The sequence below is a fragment of the Lepisma saccharinum genome, chromosome 10 (genome assembly GCF_977018435.1).
Source record: "Lepisma saccharinum chromosome 10, izLepSacc3.1, whole genome shotgun sequence".
Classification (NCBI taxonomy): domain Eukaryota; kingdom Metazoa; phylum Arthropoda; class Insecta; order Zygentoma; family Lepismatidae; genus Lepisma; species Lepisma saccharinum.
The window spans coordinates 59,527,196-59,545,459 of NC_139238.1; the positions used below are offsets into that span (position 1 = coordinate 59,527,196).

Genomic DNA, 18,264 nt, shown 5'->3' on the forward strand with positions numbered 1-18,264 from the left:
TTTCGCTCTAGCCCCGTCCAGAGATTAAACATTACAACGAATCGCCCTACGTGTGGCGCTACCTTTGTTGTGCAGCTTCTAAATGCTGATCTCTACATAGTGCTCAAGTTCGCTGCGACAAGACTGAAAGTGCAAGAAATGTTTACGTGCAATATCACCAACAGGGTTATAGAACATTCTCCGTCTTGTGTCGATATTTATTTATCTCAAATTATCATCACATTATTCAAAAAGCCAAAAACCTACGTAATTTTGTATTATTTTTATTCATATTTACAGCATTTCAATTCGGACCAGGAACCTTTTTCCCAGAATGAATTTCAATTCGGTCCAGGAACCATTTTCCGGAAGAATTTAAATTCGGTCCAGGAACCTTTTCCCGCATCAATTCAAATACGGTCCAGGAACCATTTTTCAGGAACAATTAAAATACGGTCCAGGAAACCTTTTTTTCAATGAAAAATACGCAACTTGGACCGAATTTAAATTGTGGGCGAAAAGAGGTTCCGGTCCTGCAGCGGAGCCAAATAGAACCCATTGGAATTTATGGGTTCCTGGACTTTTAACAACCCTGATTTAAAGTAATGGACCTTCCAGACTAAATCGCTAAATTGGACGTCTGGGAGCCTTGCATCAATGATTATAAAACTAAATGTTATAAATATTGCAGGCTACACACTTCTACATAAAAAATGTTCATTTATGCAGGAACAAAATTGAAATTTTTACAAATTGGCAAAATCGTCGGTTATTTTCGTAGCTTTTTATAGGTTAATATTAAAAATTTCATGGTTCGAGAGGGGTAGCATGATCCCTCTGGCCCCTTCCCTGGGTACGGACCTGTCCCAAGGCGTGTTCACCACAGATATAGCTATGTTCTGGGAATATACGCCATGAACAATTTCGATCTTGTCTCTATCCCTTGTGTGTTTATAGGGCGTTATCTGTTGTTCACGGTGATCATTACATTGTGTGTCCTACATCCGCTCTACCAGGTCACGTGAAAACGTACTTCATCTCATGTAACGAAAACTGTGTAATTACATTGTACTCGTGGCGCGACATTCGAGCTGATGTATGAAGCACAGAACTGCAGGTGAAGCGAAAATTCCGCCATTCTGTATAATGCTAAAAAGGAGGATCGCCGATGCAAACCTCATAATGCAAAGTGGGGAATTATTTTATCTCGAGGAGCTGGGCGTGGGCTGCCTCATGGGAAGCCCTTACTGTCACGCTAAGACAACTCGTGGGGTCAGACCAGAAAGAGTTTCACGTGTCACACATCTCCTCTGCACCTGCTCTGCGAGTTCCATGCGTGGTGAGTAGGTTGATAGCGATTTAATTCTACCGTGTTCATGAAAAGGCATGCAAGTTGCAAACTGCGATTCTCTGTTGATTTAATCCAAGGTGGATTGATTTAATTAACTTTTAAAAATTTATAGAATGATGTACGTAAGGATTTTGTAGATATCAGAATAACTTTTCGTGAAAGTAGCTACATTACTCTCGTAATCATTTAATGGTGTTTATTAGGGAATCTTTGGTGAAAGGTCGCGCATAAAGGGCAGAAAGCGAGTGGGCAGACCGAATCAGTACCCTCTGACTGCAAAGGCTGAGAACTGCAGAGCCTTTCCCCCCTCCACACAATCCCGTTCCATCGCACTTTTTCATTGGTCTGGCTCTCTCGGGCAACTACTTTTGCAGAGACTTGCTTTCGTTCGCTCGCTCCAGAGATTCCCGGGACAGGGTATAAGTCCCACCCAATCAATAAAAGAAAATATTCACTCTAATTTTATATTGGGCATGTGTACAAATTCTAAACAGTAATCATCCAACATGGATAGAATGATTATAACGTGTGCTCTTAAAATAATAATCATAAAAAAAGAAATGACATTTTTTTTTTGCTTAAGTGCTTTTCCCCCGAAAAGAGCAGTATTATAGACAATATTGTCGAATTTGATATCAGTGTTTCCATAGGCGTAACTTAGGCCTATTTTTTGGAGAGGGGATCGTACTTAGGAATTAACTTTAAGGATAGAGCGTCGAAAGGTTTTCCATCTTATGAAAATAACATTCAGCATTATTTGCTAAATAATTGTTACACTGTGATTCCACGTATATTACTCTTTATTATTTTCGTCGCCAGGTTCAAGGAAGTTAATAAAATTACCCCTAATATGAATATTTTAATAAATCTGAAAATTTTTGGAGGGACAAGTACGGTACGGCCTTGTCCCGCCGAGTTACGTCTATGAGTGCTTCATCACCAGGAAATTTAACAGGGATCCGGTCGTTGATGTATAATTTCTTAGTTTTTAATGAAAATTGTTGTTATTGATTATATTATTATTAAGTAAAGTTCCCCTTGCATACAGCGCCGTTCCTTGAAGGCACGTTTAGGCAATGTGGGGGTATATATGTCATTTGCACGAGGGAGGTAAAAAATATTCTGCAGTGTGGGAATTATTTTTCGTTACGTCGGCAACACTGCTTGTCTGCACAAAATCAGGTTCTACGTGCTGTCCTCAGTACAATTCATAATTGATTTTTTTTGTTTTTATTCTCTCTGAAGGGCCTTTTAACTTGGATGCTCCACTGCATATTTGAATCAACATGCTGGACAACAGTAAGACCTTGAACGACTTAGCAACATCTCAAGAAGAAATGAAACATCAGATTGAACGGCTCAGCGAACAAATTAACAAACATGAGGTAAGAGAGTATTGATTACTTTAAATGTAAGCAGGCACTTGTTATTCATATAAGTCGTCATATTCTGAAGTGTTATCTGATTAATGATTATGATGATAATAATAATATAATAACAACTTTTACGTACAACTCCTCCTATCACACACACAAATGCACACGTACGCACTCACACGCTTCGGATTTGTAGTTAAAATTAAAGATTCGTCGTAGGTACGATTCCGACTACCATCAAAATAAATATATTACTTAAGGCAACCAAAAGGCAGGCGCGTCGCCTGATAATGTTCGTAATATGTACGCATTAGCTACATACATATTAAATGCACACGCACATACATATATTTATTCGAATAAAAAATACTATGTTTAATGTACGAGTATACAAACACAATTTACTCTGACAAGACTTCTTTCACACCCGACCCTGTGGCCGAGTAGTTAGCACATCGCGCTGCGACGCCAAGGGCCCCGGGTTCGAATCCCGGTCGGGTATGGTTGTTTGTGAATGTCCATTTTCATCCATTTCATCATTTCATCACTCATCCCCATCTTCGCAAATTAGCCAAGAGGCACAAAACGCGAAGTAAAATAAACTAAATCAATCAATCAATCAATCAAGACTTCTTTCACGTCTGATAACTTTTCTAGATAGTTGGTAACACTGACTCGAATGGTGTTCCACGGAGGGCGTTGAACACAATTGCTGTGCGTGTTGCATAGAGCTGACAGCTAAGGGGCTGTTGGCCACTATACCCCGAAGATGTTCACTTCGCTGGGTGAACACTGATTAAAGCGGCAATACCTCTTACATTCGGCACCAGAGTGCAGCATATACAAGGCATGTCTAGAAGGACTCGAAAAGGTCTGTGCTACATAGTTGCAAACTTTATCGAGGATTCGCTATACCTGGCTAATTTTAAGGGGGAGAGGGACAATCTCCCCATGGTCTTCTTGTATTACTTCAAATATAGCGTGAGTTTGGGGGAAAATGTTGAAAATAAATTGAACTGTTATTCTCACTTTTTTCAAATGAAGTTATAGGAGAGAGGAGTAAATCTCAGTACAAAAACATTATTGTGAACACTCGTATGCGAACTTCACGCGACGCCACTGCCAAAAGGCAACGTCACTTCCACGTAGTACACTCCGGTGACTGCAGTGTTTCAGGGCAACGATGCTCTGGCTACTGGACTCACAGCCAGTAAAATCCTCTATGGGGATGGTGTTGTGTCGTCCATATACGAATCGTGTCCGGAAAGAGAGGTTACAACGGCTAGATTTCAGAAAAAAATATATATATATATATTTGACAACACATCCACTACAGATAATTTAGTGTTACAAGACTTATTTTCTCACCTAATTTCCGGTATTGTCCAAACACTTTATAGGTCTAGGTACTAGCTTCTGTATTCCACAGTCATAGAATTCAGCCGCCTGCTGCTGAAACTACATTTCAAATTTGTTCTTGATCTCTTCATCGTCCTGATATTATTAGATCTAATAATATCTAATAATTACGATATCGTAAATTAGGTATCGCGATATATCGTCACAGACGATACGATACGATATTTTTTCCGTATGGTGACATCGACGATATATCGTCTCCACGATATACATCGTATCGGCGATATATACAGGGTGAGTCACCAAAAATTGCCACCGGAAATATTTCATGAACAACAATAAATATTGAAAAACTGCTTTCGCAGATATAAAGGTATGAGAGGGGTTCGTGAAATTAGTGGCCACAAGACGTTCAACTATGTAAGGAAATATGTTTTTCAACACAAACTTAGTTTTTTTTAAAAATGAAAACCCCATTTTATTTTTAGCTTATTTGAAAGTACGGAAAAATTCATTAAGAATGGCATTTGTTACATTGTAATACGTCAAATAGTTCTCAAGTAATTGTAACCTGAAGTTGACGCTTGAAACAAACATCCTCACAAGTTGATTCGTGTGTCGTAACATACATATCCCCCTTTTGACGCCATTCGTGTATTGTAACAAACATGTTACTCTTCTGGATGCTATGCGATGTGCTTAGGAAAGTTGTTACGTTCCAACAACTGCAGGTTACAATAAAATGTGTAGTTTGTAAATACGTTAGCTTTGACAAATTATCTAAAAGGTTCTGATACAACTTTCTGAGTTAACAAATATTTTAATATTTGTTAATTAAAAATTGTAAATTTTAAACATTCCGCCATCAGTTACATACATAAATGTTAGTACATTAATATCTTTCTAATTTTTAATTGGCGTTCATTAATTTACTTCATAATTTTTAATACATCGGAACAATAAACTCCTCTCGTTTTGTCATGACAAACCTTTAGGTTTTCAAGTTATAAACTTTGCACCTTACACATTTTTCTTTTTCAAATTGATTTATAAAATTTATGAAATAATGCAAGGGCGTAACGAAGCCCTCTAATGAACAAGACGTTTGTGATAGTGTACGTACGACAGAATTGTTTCTGAGAAAATAGTATTTTCAATCTCTGACAGGCCTGGATACTTATCTATGGTGAGTATAGGAGAAATGCAGCACAAGCGTGCAGGCTGTATGCGCATAGGCATTTGAGCTCGGCTCTGTCGACAAGCATAGTGGAGGATGCGCCTTCACGCTCAAATTCCGGTTACAATTACGTCAGAAGTACTTGACGTATTACAATGTAACAAACACTATTCTTAATAATTTTTTCCGTACTTTCAAATGAGCTGAAAATAAAAGGTGGTTTCCATTAAAAAACTAAGTTTGTGTTAATAATCGTACTTCCTTGCTTAGTTGAACGTATTGTGTCCGCTAATTTCATGAGCCCCTCTCATACCTACATATCTGCGAAAACAGTTTTTCAATATTTATTGTTGTTCATGTAATATTTCCGGTGGTAATTTTAGGTGACTCACCCGATATAGTTTCCACGATATTATGTATCGTGCCGGCGATATGTATCGTCCCCTTTTCTGTGCTGCATTTCCCGTCACAAACAGAAAAGTATTTCATGTAATGATAACCTAGTTCGATTCGTCACATTAGGATGGAAAAACGACATTGTAAGATGTGCACTTCGTACATACGTTAGCAGGGCGAGAAAATAATGATGGAAAGTTTGACGCAATAATTAATTAGCATGTAAATACATTGTACAAAAATTAATGGTAAATTCCTATGTTGCAAAATCAAAGTAGTCTTGTGAACATTTTCCATTACAACCAAAATAATTTTCCAAAAATGTTCTTTCTATTGTCAAAATATTATTTCATATAAAGTTTGCAAAATTTGTTGATTACTGGCCTGGAATTCGTCGTTCTGGCTATAACTCTTGTCTACTCTCACGGCGGGCGGCTTTAAGAACCTTTTCTCGAGCAGGCCTCATCTCCAGGAAGCTATCAACTCGAGGCAAGCCCCGGCACCTAACGAACTAACCGGCCTTCATGCTGTTAAGGAGATCGGGGAATACGCAGAAGACCAACCAGACAAAACGGTGGCGTCGAGAGCTACGACGTCGAGAGGAAGATGCGCAGGGCGCACCTCGTTCTACAGGCGTTTCTTATTTCGCTGGATTGGTCGCTTCCCCACTTGCCTTGCTAGCATGAAGGACGCACGCCGAAAGACTGGACAAGACCTATAACTATGAACGATAGACATGCGAAGTAAACTAAAGCTTATCTGATAACGCTAAAAAGTTGAGTTGTAGTGACCTACGCGGAAAATCACATATTCGTTGTTCTGGCTGACTATGTACGAAGAACCAAAATAAATTAAAACATTCCACGTCTTGACCAATTGTAATTTATATAAGATATCTAATTTCAATATGAACCACTTACGATCTTCAAAGAAGTTGCAAGATAAAATTAGAATCTTATTCTACAATAGTAAGGTTCAGTGGCGGCGATTAGGAGGGACAATTGCCGCCCCCCAACTACCACCACTTTTGCCACTTTTGTCCCCGCATTGTGCTCAACCTTATCTTCGACGGAAAGTAGGCTGTCTCCGCCCCCCAAGTTTTAGCACCTTGCTTCCCTAGTTTTGGAACCTATTCGCCGCCACTGTTAAGGTTCAATAGTATCTGTATGTAGTATGTAGGCATAAAGTCATCAAAAGAGACTTATTGAGGACTGAGCTGGACACAAACTTGAAATTTGCCCTCCTGGGCAGTCAATCCCAGATACGCACCATACGCTGCATCAGGAGTATTTTAGAATATCGAAAAATCAATATAATGAGCTTAACAATTCATTCTTCACAAATAATGTTTTCCATGCACCATAAGTGCTGAAAGACTAACTTAGCCGTAACAAGTGCTTCCATATTTCCGCATTCGTCTAGCTTTGTTAACAAAGTTTTATTTTAGACTTTTTAGTGCTTCTATTTAAGCCTAACGCTGTTTACGGCGCATGTTGATCATTAATAGTTACCCAGAACGAAGAATTTTAATTTCTTGTGCAGCTTACTGTAATGCTTTTTTTTCCTATTTAAGTCAAACAGTCAAACAGTGGCATTAGAGAGTAACTCGTGTATTAATTTTGGACACTATATATTTCGCTGACATAATAAATATGATGTATGCGATATCGTTGACAAGATACACATATCACGCGTGGTACCGATGTGCAAATAGTTCAACAGTGAAAATTTTACCGAAATACTTAGAGAGAGAGAGAGAGAGAGAGAGAGCACAAACTTCCACATAAATGTAGTGTTTAAGGAAGAAGAAACAGAATAAGGACTGGAGCAACAAAAAATTATAGGCATACCATCTTCATACTCTACCATCGGACATGTGCCATAAGTAAAATTACAACAAGCATTCAATTCATTAAATATTGTGACGATACATATCGCGGCCACGTTATATATCGCCAAAATAACGTGACGATATATCGTCTAGTTGATATCGCCTGGACGATATTTTTTCAATATCGCGATATATCGTCTAGACGATATATCGCTCAACACTAGTGTTGACCTACAAGATGTTTCTTAAGGTGAAGAAACAAGTGGAAGTCGCTGGGCGCAAGGTCTTGGATGTATGGTGGATGGTCCAAAACTTCCCACTTGTTGTCATGAAACAGGCGGACACCTCTTATCACTATTCCCCTGCGTTTGTTCTGAATGGCCTGTCGAAGACGTTACAAGGTTTGGCAATATGCCGCAACATTAATTGTGGTGCCGGATGCCGTTATCAAATTTCCAAATCTACTCAAGCACTCGCCTTTTGCATGGAGAAAACGTATGACGGAGCGCACTTCGCATTTGGCGGGATTCTGAATCGGCGCAGCCATTGTCAGTATGTTATGAGTTTTATGAGTTTGTGTTTTAAGTCCACTTTATGCACAGTAAGCCTAATCTAGACTGAATCCACAGTTTAAAGTGAGATCCGAAACACTATGTGCTTCCACCAGGTATTGAACCCGGGACTCCTTGATTACATTGTCAGTACGTGTTACTCGAACTATACGGCGTACGCTTTTAGAAGGAACATGAGTTCAGCCAATACGCAGCCAGTGCTCTTGCGCTGTTGCCAAACCAACTGCCAGCGGAAGGGGAACGCAGAGAATCGTTGTGTCCAATATTCAACATTTTATACATAATGCATGCGCGTGATATTTGATTACAATGAATTATATAGTGAAGAATTCTACACAGGATTATACCATATCACTGTAGCATATAAGAGAAACTCGTACCTGAAAGAAGTTTGAAGGTACGTATTTATTGTAGGGGAACTGCAAGGTCATCATCATCGCTCTCGTCTCTGTTTTCTGGCATATTTCCCAGGAGATTTGAATAGGTGTTCACCGATTACTGTGGTAGATACTTTACCCTGTTTTATAATACGCAACACAGTATGCACACATACACCACACGCTTTAGCCGTAAGTTCTCGACTATGAGAAAACACTGTTTCAGCACGCACTTCTTCCGACGCCAATTCCGTGAAGTAAGAATACACTTTAAAGCTAACATTTCTGTCTTGTGAACTTAATATTTTACCATGGTCCCTGTACTAATGGTACTAGGTTTCGAGGGCGACATTATTAATTTGTTTTGATTTATTTATCTTTGCTTTTCTGTAACTTTTGGCTAGTGTTGCCCACGGGACGAGACGGGACAGGCTTTTAAAAATTCGAGACGAGACGAGATTGATCATGTGTCCCGAGACAAACGAATATTTTCGAGACGAGACAGCATTTCACAGCATTTCCACGAGACGAGACAGGTCAAAGTCTCGTCTCGTGGGCAACACTACTTTTGGCTAATTGCGAAGATTGGAATGAGTGATGATATAATGAAATTGATGAATGGACATTCATAAACATCTATGTCCAGGCCGGGATTCGAATCCGGGTCCCTGGAGTCATAGCGCGATATGCTAATCACTGCACCATGGGGGCCGGTGCGACATTATTTAATCATTATTTAATGACACTCACGGAACACACACTATTGCACAACTATCGAACATAAGGGCTGTATTGCACGGCGGGCTACGAGGCCAGGGTTCCAGGGTTTGAATCCCGGCCCGGACATAGGTGTTTGTAAGTGTTCCTTCATCAATTTCATCATATCATCACTCATCTTCATCTTCGCGATTAGCCAAAAGTGGCAGAAAAGCGAAGTAAAATAAATCCAATCAATAATGGCTGTATTGAATCCTCTCACAACTGTTCTTCGTGGCGCACGAGTATAGTTATCTTACACCGCCCTTGTTACGAAAACGCCGAACTCAAACTGACTTAAATGTGTATATTCAGCCGAATTTGACACCCATAGCTTTACCAAGACACAACTCAGCGGGGTCAACACGGTGGCAGAAAAAAAAGAAAAAAGCAGACGGAACACGAAGGAAAGCGAAAGGGTCATTGTGTGTAGAGACGTGTTGTTTCCCGTGTCTCTTCAAGAAATGATAACTCCGGCTGTAGGCGACGGAAATTCATGGGACTTGCACAGTCAGGTTCAAAATGTCGTGCCCCATCTTATGATGAACCTTAAAGTGGCGAGTTTTATGAAAACTTCTTGCGCGCAAGGAAAATACAGAACATGGCGTTTAACTCGCGCGCCGGAGTTTCCTAACAACGTTGCACTCCTGCTATTGGCTGGTCGCCAAGAACACGCTCTCCGTAACTCCGCCCGATATCGCTTCTAAAACCGTGCGTCGTATAGACTCCAGATAACAATGACGAACGGCCACGAGACGAAAGCGGAAGGATGAAGGTAAAGCCATTGTTGCCAACGTACGCTCTAAAACATCACTTTTCGGCCTATACGGGCTGTAACCTTTCTTTCTAGATAAACCTCGTATATTTGCGATTGTCCCATTATAAATTTCATCTTATCACAATGTAATTAGCCAAATGTGGCAAAAATATAATGTCGAATGAACTAAATCAATCAATCAACCAATGCCTGTAAGCAAATAAATAAATAAATATTAATTTAGCCCTTCTTTCTTTCAGCGCGTCCTGATGGATAGGAGTGATGGATTTTCTCCACCAATGCCACATACGTTTATCTCGCCCCTGCAACAGCATTTCTCTCAGATAGGGCGAGAAAGGGGGACACGGCAAAGGGGGATACACTGTTTAAAGCAAGCCAAAAGCTACGTGAGGGAATACTGCGATAGAACCAGTCTACACGGTTTTCAATACATTTCAGATGCCAAAGCTCCAAGAATTGCAAGGTGATGACTCACAAAAACTTTTGATGTGGCAATTGGGTTTTACACGAATGTCGGTTCCCCCGTTTTTCTTTTCTCTTTTCTTTAGTATTTAAATTTTACAAGCTGTCTTGATTCTACAGGTGTCTTGTGCAGACATTCTGCAGGATCAAGTACCGGGTCTGTTCGGCAATCCTGGACATAAAAATGGATAAGCATTCTGGCATGATATAAGTGAGTGTAATAATGCATGTAAAGAGAATTTAGAATATATGAAAGTTATGTAGAAAATAAGGAAACATTCGATTATTGTGTGTTTATAGTTGAGAGGAAGAGGTAACCTATATTGGAATTACTTAAAAAAGAAGCAGCTCTTCTGGAATCTCCAGGAAGGGTAGATCCTTGAGATGCGTCAGGATAGGTATGGGAAGGTCGGTTAAGGTATAGGTGGAAGAGAGATCATTCTGTTCAATTCTCCAAGATTAACTATTTCTTAAATCAGAGTAAGAATTTGAAGTAATATAGAAAATAACACACACACACATACACACAGTGCATTTTTCGGGTGGTATTCATAACTGAGATTAAAATCTAATAATTGATTGTGTTAATGAATGACTTATGGATGAATATGTACACACAAATGCATAATCATAATTTTAGTACTATACATATTAAGTTGCATAATTATGGGTTACGTTTGGGTCACCATAGCAAACCAATTTATAAAGAGTACCGGAACTTATTACCCAAAATCAGTACTGTGTTTGTATATGTGTGTACGTATGTGTACGTTTCAATACCTCTTATTATTAGAATTACATCAACATCATTTGTATCCCTTTATCAAACTGACCTGTGAAAACCACCGCAAAATTTTCATCAGAAATAATAGCGGCGATTGGGGTGGGGGGTCGGTTGCCCACCCCCACCTTTTTCCACTTTTGCTCCCGCACTATGCTAAACCTTATGTACCAAGGGAAAGTAAGCTGTCCTCCCCCCCCCACCAATTTTGGAACCCATTCGCCGTTACTGACCATAAATAGAGCATTATGTTTGTGTGTGTGTATGTGCGTGTATGTGTATGGGGGAGGGGGTGTATACATACACATCTTGTAAGACATATATTAGGTCTGCATCTTATCGAGAAATTTCATATTTACAAGGTAGTAAGGATATTTTCAATTTGGCAAATGATAAACCAAATTTTTAATAAACAAATCATGATCATATCAGACATTCTAACACCACGTATACGCAAGAAAGGCATAAAAGTAGATACGATTATGCAAATATAATTACTCCTTTAAGAATATTAAAATTTAATTCTGCTTCATGTTTATCCTCACAAAATTATTGTTAAAATTATTAAGGTTCAATGATTATATTAGCATCTCATGAATTTAGCCAACCTAAAAACTTTCGCATATAAAAGTACTATCCTTGGGGTGCATATTTCTTAGTTATTTTGTATAATTTGATTCACTTTTTTAGTTAATCCATTAGCTAAGTGAAAGTATTTTTATGTTATTATGTATGAAGTATTGGTTAAAAGTTCTTATTTTTTTTCAATTTTAGATTACTCTGGATTATATTTTTGGTTTTCGGTTTTGGTACATGTGTCTACCTGATAAGGAAAGTGTGGATCAAATGGGAGAAATCACCTTTCGTGGTGACCATCTCGAGCAGTCCGATTCCCATACACGAGATCCCCTTCCCAGCAGTTACAGTTTGTCGCGATTGGAAATTCGACGAGACGTTCAACATTTCCGAAGTTGTGGAAGAATATCGAACTAACAATAGGTCAGACCTGTAAGTATTTACCAGAATCAATGTACTTGCTTGTAATTTGTCTGTTCCACGTAGTTATGATGTTTCTTCTGATAACACAAGATTAGTTTTAGTAAAATACACTTCGTCCCAGTGGTCTGTGGAGCAACGCTACGTACAACGCTAGAGAAGGGGAGAAAGCCAGTGAGTGGAGAGAAGCAACACACACTGCTCCAAACGGATGGTAGCTGTAACCGCGTTTCCTCTTCCATGCACTCACTTCCCCTTCTCACGCGTTCATTGGTCGAACCCTCTCGAGTCCTCCTTGTGCAGAGAACTTGTTTTCGTTCGATTGCTTCACATACTTCTGGGACAGAGTGTAGACAATTGCATTTTATTTAGATGCAAATTTTCCGTTTAGATTTTGTGTTAACAGTGTTCAAGGAGTTCATATAAGACACACATAATGGATGTTGAACTAAAATGTAATGCAAATTGTGGCCTCCCCGATGGCGCAGTGGTAGCTTCGTTGCCTTGTAAGTGTGGAGGCACATAGTGGTTCGGATCCCACTTTAAACTGTAGGTCCAGTCAAGATTAGCATTACCAGGCCCGTAGCTAGAACTGACCTCCAGGGGGGCTCAAGGGTTATCAGGGGGGCTTTGTGAAGCAAGTCCATTTTTCAAAAGTTTAATAGTATTAAATGAAGGTAAATTTAGGACTAAAAGTGGTAAACGTTGTAAGTGCCAAAAGCGAAAGTGTTGGGAAATCGCATCGTTCCGCCCATCAGCCCGTAAGAACGTTCACCTCTTTACACGGCCTTTGAACTACTTAGAGGGGTACCAGCCACTTCTCACGTTTACCACATGGTATGGCACATTTCACAGTTTAACTTGGAAAACGGTGTTTGAATTCTTGTGGCACTTACAGCGTTTACCAATTTTAGCCTTCAATTATGTGTGTCGGGGGTCATTAAGTTAAATAAAAATATAAAATTTACAAATATACAAATACTACAGTTTTTCTACATCTTCTAAAACATCTCTTGAAGTGACACCATCCACACTATTTTTGATGATACAGATACAGATATTTATATCATTTTTACATGTTAAAATGTACAGTCATGGACACTTCTGGGTTGTAATGACCTAATTTACTTTCAATGGAATCGCCACAACGCAGAAGTGTCCGAGACTGTACAATATTCACTTCAATCATAGTGCCTATCATACATTCCACCCCCGGCCAAAGCAATAAAACTTGGGATCTGTTGACATTTGACGTAGATGTAGAAGGAATGTGGATAATTACATCAAAGTCACAGATTTCTGTCAAACGAGAGGCTGCAACAGGGGCAGGGAAGGTACAGATAAAGAAGGCTCCCTATGAATGAACTTTCTAAAGTCTAGAGAATCTTCTAAACACTTGCCGCTGCTTAGACTTCTGCTCTTTTGAACGATTTGTCTAAATTCTGAGAAATTATATCTCTTCAGAATTTCTCGCAGAGCATTCGAGTGAATCTTTTATTTATGTATGTATATATCTGCAGCGAAAGAAAAACACATGTAATTTCTCAAAATTTGTAATATTGTAGTGTTTTTTTGGGGAAATTTAAATTCATTTTTTTAAAATTTAAATTTAAAATTAAAGAAAGAAATTGATATTTTTTAAAATTTAAATCTTATAAAATAGGTTAAAATTAAAATATATTGTTTTTAAAATTAAGAACTAAAGAGGAATATTTTTTGCTGGGACAAGCTCGGCAACAACTCAAGATTCTCATACATTTTAGTTTGGTTAGTTTAACTTCTCGATTTTATTATGAGAACTAGTTCATGACCTTAGGTATAATTTATTTTGCAGAAAATTATTTTATGAGCGTACTTTACTAGCATTCATAAAGAACATTTTATTTTCAGATTATTGATTTTATGTGCTCTACAAGGGTCATTTTGGAAAATGGAAATTCCTAGCATTCCACCGTGTACTAATATGCTATATATCAGTGAGATGCCAGACTTTTCTAAGGTAAAATTCTAACTAACTAACTAACTCTCTAGCCTTCTTAAACCCGAAGGTTCATGGCTGAAACAACACAGGCTTCCATCTGTCCCCATCTTGAGCAAGATCTATATACTCTTTTCCATCCCTACCGATTTTCTTTAGGTCTATCTCAACGTTATCCCTCCATCTACGTCTTGGCCTTCCTACAGGTATCTTACCATCAGGTTTCCCAACAAGAATCCTGTGAACTCCTCTTTCCTCTCCCATTCGTGCCACATGGCCTGCCCACGTAAGTCTTCTTGATTTAATTATTCTAATAATATCTGGACATGAATACAAATTATGTAGTTCTAAATTATGTAACCTTCTCCACTCACCTGTCTCCTCATCCCTTTTAGGTCCAAAGATTTTCCTAAGGATCTTATTTTCAAATACTCTCAATTTATGTTCCTCTTTCAATGTAAGGGACCAAGTTTCACATCCATATAATACTACAGGCAAAATTACTGTTTTGTATATTTTAACTTTTAGTTTCTTAGATATTAAACGAGAAGACAAAAATTTATGAAGAGAGAAGTAACATGCATTTATCTGAATTAAGCCTATTTTTTGTTTCCTCTTTAGTATAATTTTCATTTGTTAATATTACTCCTAAGTATTTGAATTTGGAAACTGTTTCAAACGAGTTGTTATCAATAATTAGATTTTGATTATTACCTAACACTTGGTTTTGGCCTGTAAGCATAATTATATTTAGTTTTTTCTTTGTTAACTTCCAAACCTATCTCTTTAGATAAGGTAAAATTCATAATAATTTATTATTTAAGAGTTTTAAGGATCTACTTTAACTAACATTAGTTTTCTCATAACATAAATTTCTATACACAACGCTTCACTCATGGACAAAATCTATTAATGCAAAATCATGAAAAAATCATTGTCGTTGATACCTCTACGCTTTCATTCAATGGACTTGACCCAAACAATATTTCTGTAACGAAAGTTCAACGTTATATTTAACGGAAATATAGTAACGAAACATGAAATCATACAGCTTTAATCACTCTTCTGCACTGTTAAAAGTTAATGTAAAATTTTAAATATTTTACCGTTAAGATGTCACAGTCTGTCTTTAAATCGTAGTGTACCTCTCATTCATGAGTTACACTTACCTTTGTAGAAGGCAGGAAATACGAAAGAATGCGTTTACTTCAGCTAAATGAATTTCCAGCTAGAGGAGGGGTAAAACGATGGGAGGGGAAGAAAGGAGGAGGAGTCTGGTTTTGATGGATGCAAGTTCGGTCTTGGGGTGCAGAGTCAGTCTTGTGCTTGAAAGGTGAACGTTGGTTTTAAACCCTTTCACCCTCAGACAGAGAAACGTGAAAACCCTCGACATCCCAGGTTCTAATGCAAAATCTTCAATAATAAAATCATTTAATATTCCATGACAAATATTACCTGAATCTTCATCCCAATTAATATTGAATTTCTTTGAACTTTGTAGGAAGTTCAGTGATAACCATAATATGTTTTTGTTTTTATATACTGTGTTATGTAATAGTACATAACGAAATAACAATACATAATAAACATTATATACAGGGTTACTTGTAATTAGATGTATTCACTGAAAGGGGTTAAAATAGAGGCAATTTGCAATAAATTTGAACATATGATACCCTGTCCGAAAATTAGTAGTTTTCGAGGTAATCAAATATTTATTGTTTTTTTTTAAATGACAATTTTTCACATAAAAAGATGAATTGAGAAAAAAACTGCTCATTGTATGGCACATATTTCAGCGATTTCTGATAGCTATCAAATAAGTGGTTCGTTGAAAACAAAGTTTTTTTCCCAAATAACAATCACATGTAAGTAACGGGTGAGTCTAAACTTACAAGTGTTGATAAAAAAAATACAATCTTAGTTTACTAGGCAACGTATTAATAACAAAAATGGTATGACACGAAGCGTACAAATTACTTAAATTACTTCCTTGAGTAATCAGCTATCCAACAAGGTACAAATGTTGCTAACATTCACATTTGTGTACAAAAAATAACACTCGATTCATTTTCAAGTGCATTGAATCAATGAACATTACAATTAAAGAACATTACACGTCTTCCTCAAAGTGGGCACCTCCGTTACGAATGCAGGCACGCAGGTTTTTACTGTTTCAAACGAGTTGTTATCAATAATTAGATTTTGATTATTACCTAACACTTGGTTTTGGCCTGTAAGCATAATTATATTTAGTTTTTTCTTTGTTAACTTCCAAACCTATCTCTTTAGATAAGGTAAAATTCATAATAATTTATTATTTAAGAGTTTTAAGGATCTACTTTAACTAACATTAGTTTTCTCATAACATAAATTTCTATACACAACGCTTCACTCATGGACAAAATCTATTAATGCAAAATCATGAAAAAATCATTGTCGTTGATACCTCTACGCTTTCATTCAATGGACTTGACCCAAACAATATTTCTGTAACGAAAGTTCAACGTTATATTTAACGGAAATATAGTAACGAAACATGAAATCATACAGCTTTAATCACTCTTCTGCACTGTTAAAAGTTAATGTAAAATTTTAAATATTTTACCGTTAAGATGTCACAGTCTGTCTTTAAATCGTAGTGTACCTCTCATTCATGAGTTACACTTACCTTTGTAGAAGGCAGGAAATACGAAAGAATGCGTTTACTTCAGCTAAATGAATTTCCAGCTAGAGGAGGGGTAAAACGATGGGAGGGGAAGAAAGGAGGAGGAGTCTGGTTTTGATGGATGCAAGTTCGGTCTTGGGGTGCAGAGTCAGTCTTGTGCTTGAAAGGTGAACGTTGGTTTTAAACCCTTTCACCCTCAGACAGAGAAACGTGAAAACCCTCGACATCCCAGGTTCTAATGCAAAATCTTCAATAATAAAATCATTTAATATTCCATGACAAATATTACCTGAATCTTCATCCCAATTAATATTGAATTTCTTTGAACTTTGTAGGAAGTTCAGTGATAACCATAATATGTTTTTGTTTTTATATACTGTGTTATGTAATAGTACATAACGAAATAACAATACATAATAAACATTATATACAGGGTTACTTGTAATTAGATGTATTCACTGAAAGGGGTTAAAATAGAGGCAATTTGCAATAAATTTGAACATATGATACCCTGTCCGAAAATTAGTAGTTTTCGAGGTAATCAAATATTTATTGTTTTTTTTTAAATGACAATTTTTCACATAAAAAGATGAATTGAGAAAAAAACTGCTCATTGTATGGCACATATTTCAGCGATTTCTGATAGCTATCAAATAAGTGGTTCGTTGAAAACAAAGTTTTTTTCCCAAATAACAATCACATGTAAGTAACGGGTGAGTCTAAACTTACAAGTGTTGATAAAAAAAATACAATCTTAGTTTACTAGGCAACGTATTAATAACAAAAATGGTATGACACGAAGCGTACAAATTACTTAAATTACTTCCTTGAGTAATCAGCTATCCAACAAGGTACAAATGTTGCTAACATTCACATTTGTGTACAAAAAATAACACTCGATTCATTTTCAAGTGCATTGAATCAATGAACATTACAATTAAAGAACATTACACGTCTTCCTCAAAGTGGGCACCTCCGTTACGAATGCAGGCACGCAGGTTTTTACGGACATTTGATCTCGTAACTTGGTGTCCTTGATGTGTTGACCAGCTGTTAAGATCCTTTCCCTGAGCTCTTCTTGCTAGTTTACCGGTGTCTTGTAAACTAAGCCTTTCATGTGGCTCCAAATGTAAAAGTCGCAAGGCGTTAATTCGATCGGGGGATCGAGCTGAGCAGCCATCATGCTGGTAAATCATGTCACTTGTAGCTAGAGTCACATACTCTAACAACATTGCCATCCCGTTTATCAAAAAATGTTCATAAGTGATGCCATTTAAGATTTGGGGCAGGAAAAATGGCTCTATCAAATGATTGTTCATGACTCCCATCCATAGTTCTGCCTGGACTTGCGACAGTGGCTGGATAAAAATTACCCAAAGAAATGGATTGGCCGAGGCGGCCCGATTCCCTTACCGGCTCGATCGCCC

General features: G+C 37.6%; 1 protein-coding gene across 1 annotated transcript in view; it reads left to right on the plus strand.

The window, feature by feature from the left end:
• The first annotated feature begins 2,580 nt into the window (after positions 1 to 2,580).
• The window catches only part of LOC145994116 (uncharacterized), a 145,048-nt gene continuing 129,364 nt past the window's right edge, over positions 2,581 to 18,264 (plus strand). Inside the window, exons 1-4 of the mRNA XM_083130205.1 lie at positions 2,581 to 2,715; positions 10,192 to 10,415; positions 11,970 to 12,203; positions 14,082 to 14,190. Coding sequence (XP_082986331.1) covers positions 2,617 to 2,715; positions 10,192 to 10,415; positions 11,970 to 12,203; positions 14,082 to 14,190 — 666 coding nt within the window. The 5' untranslated portion in view covers positions 2,581 to 2,616. The remainder of the gene's footprint in view (positions 2,716 to 10,191; positions 10,416 to 11,969; positions 12,204 to 14,081; positions 14,191 to 18,264) is intronic.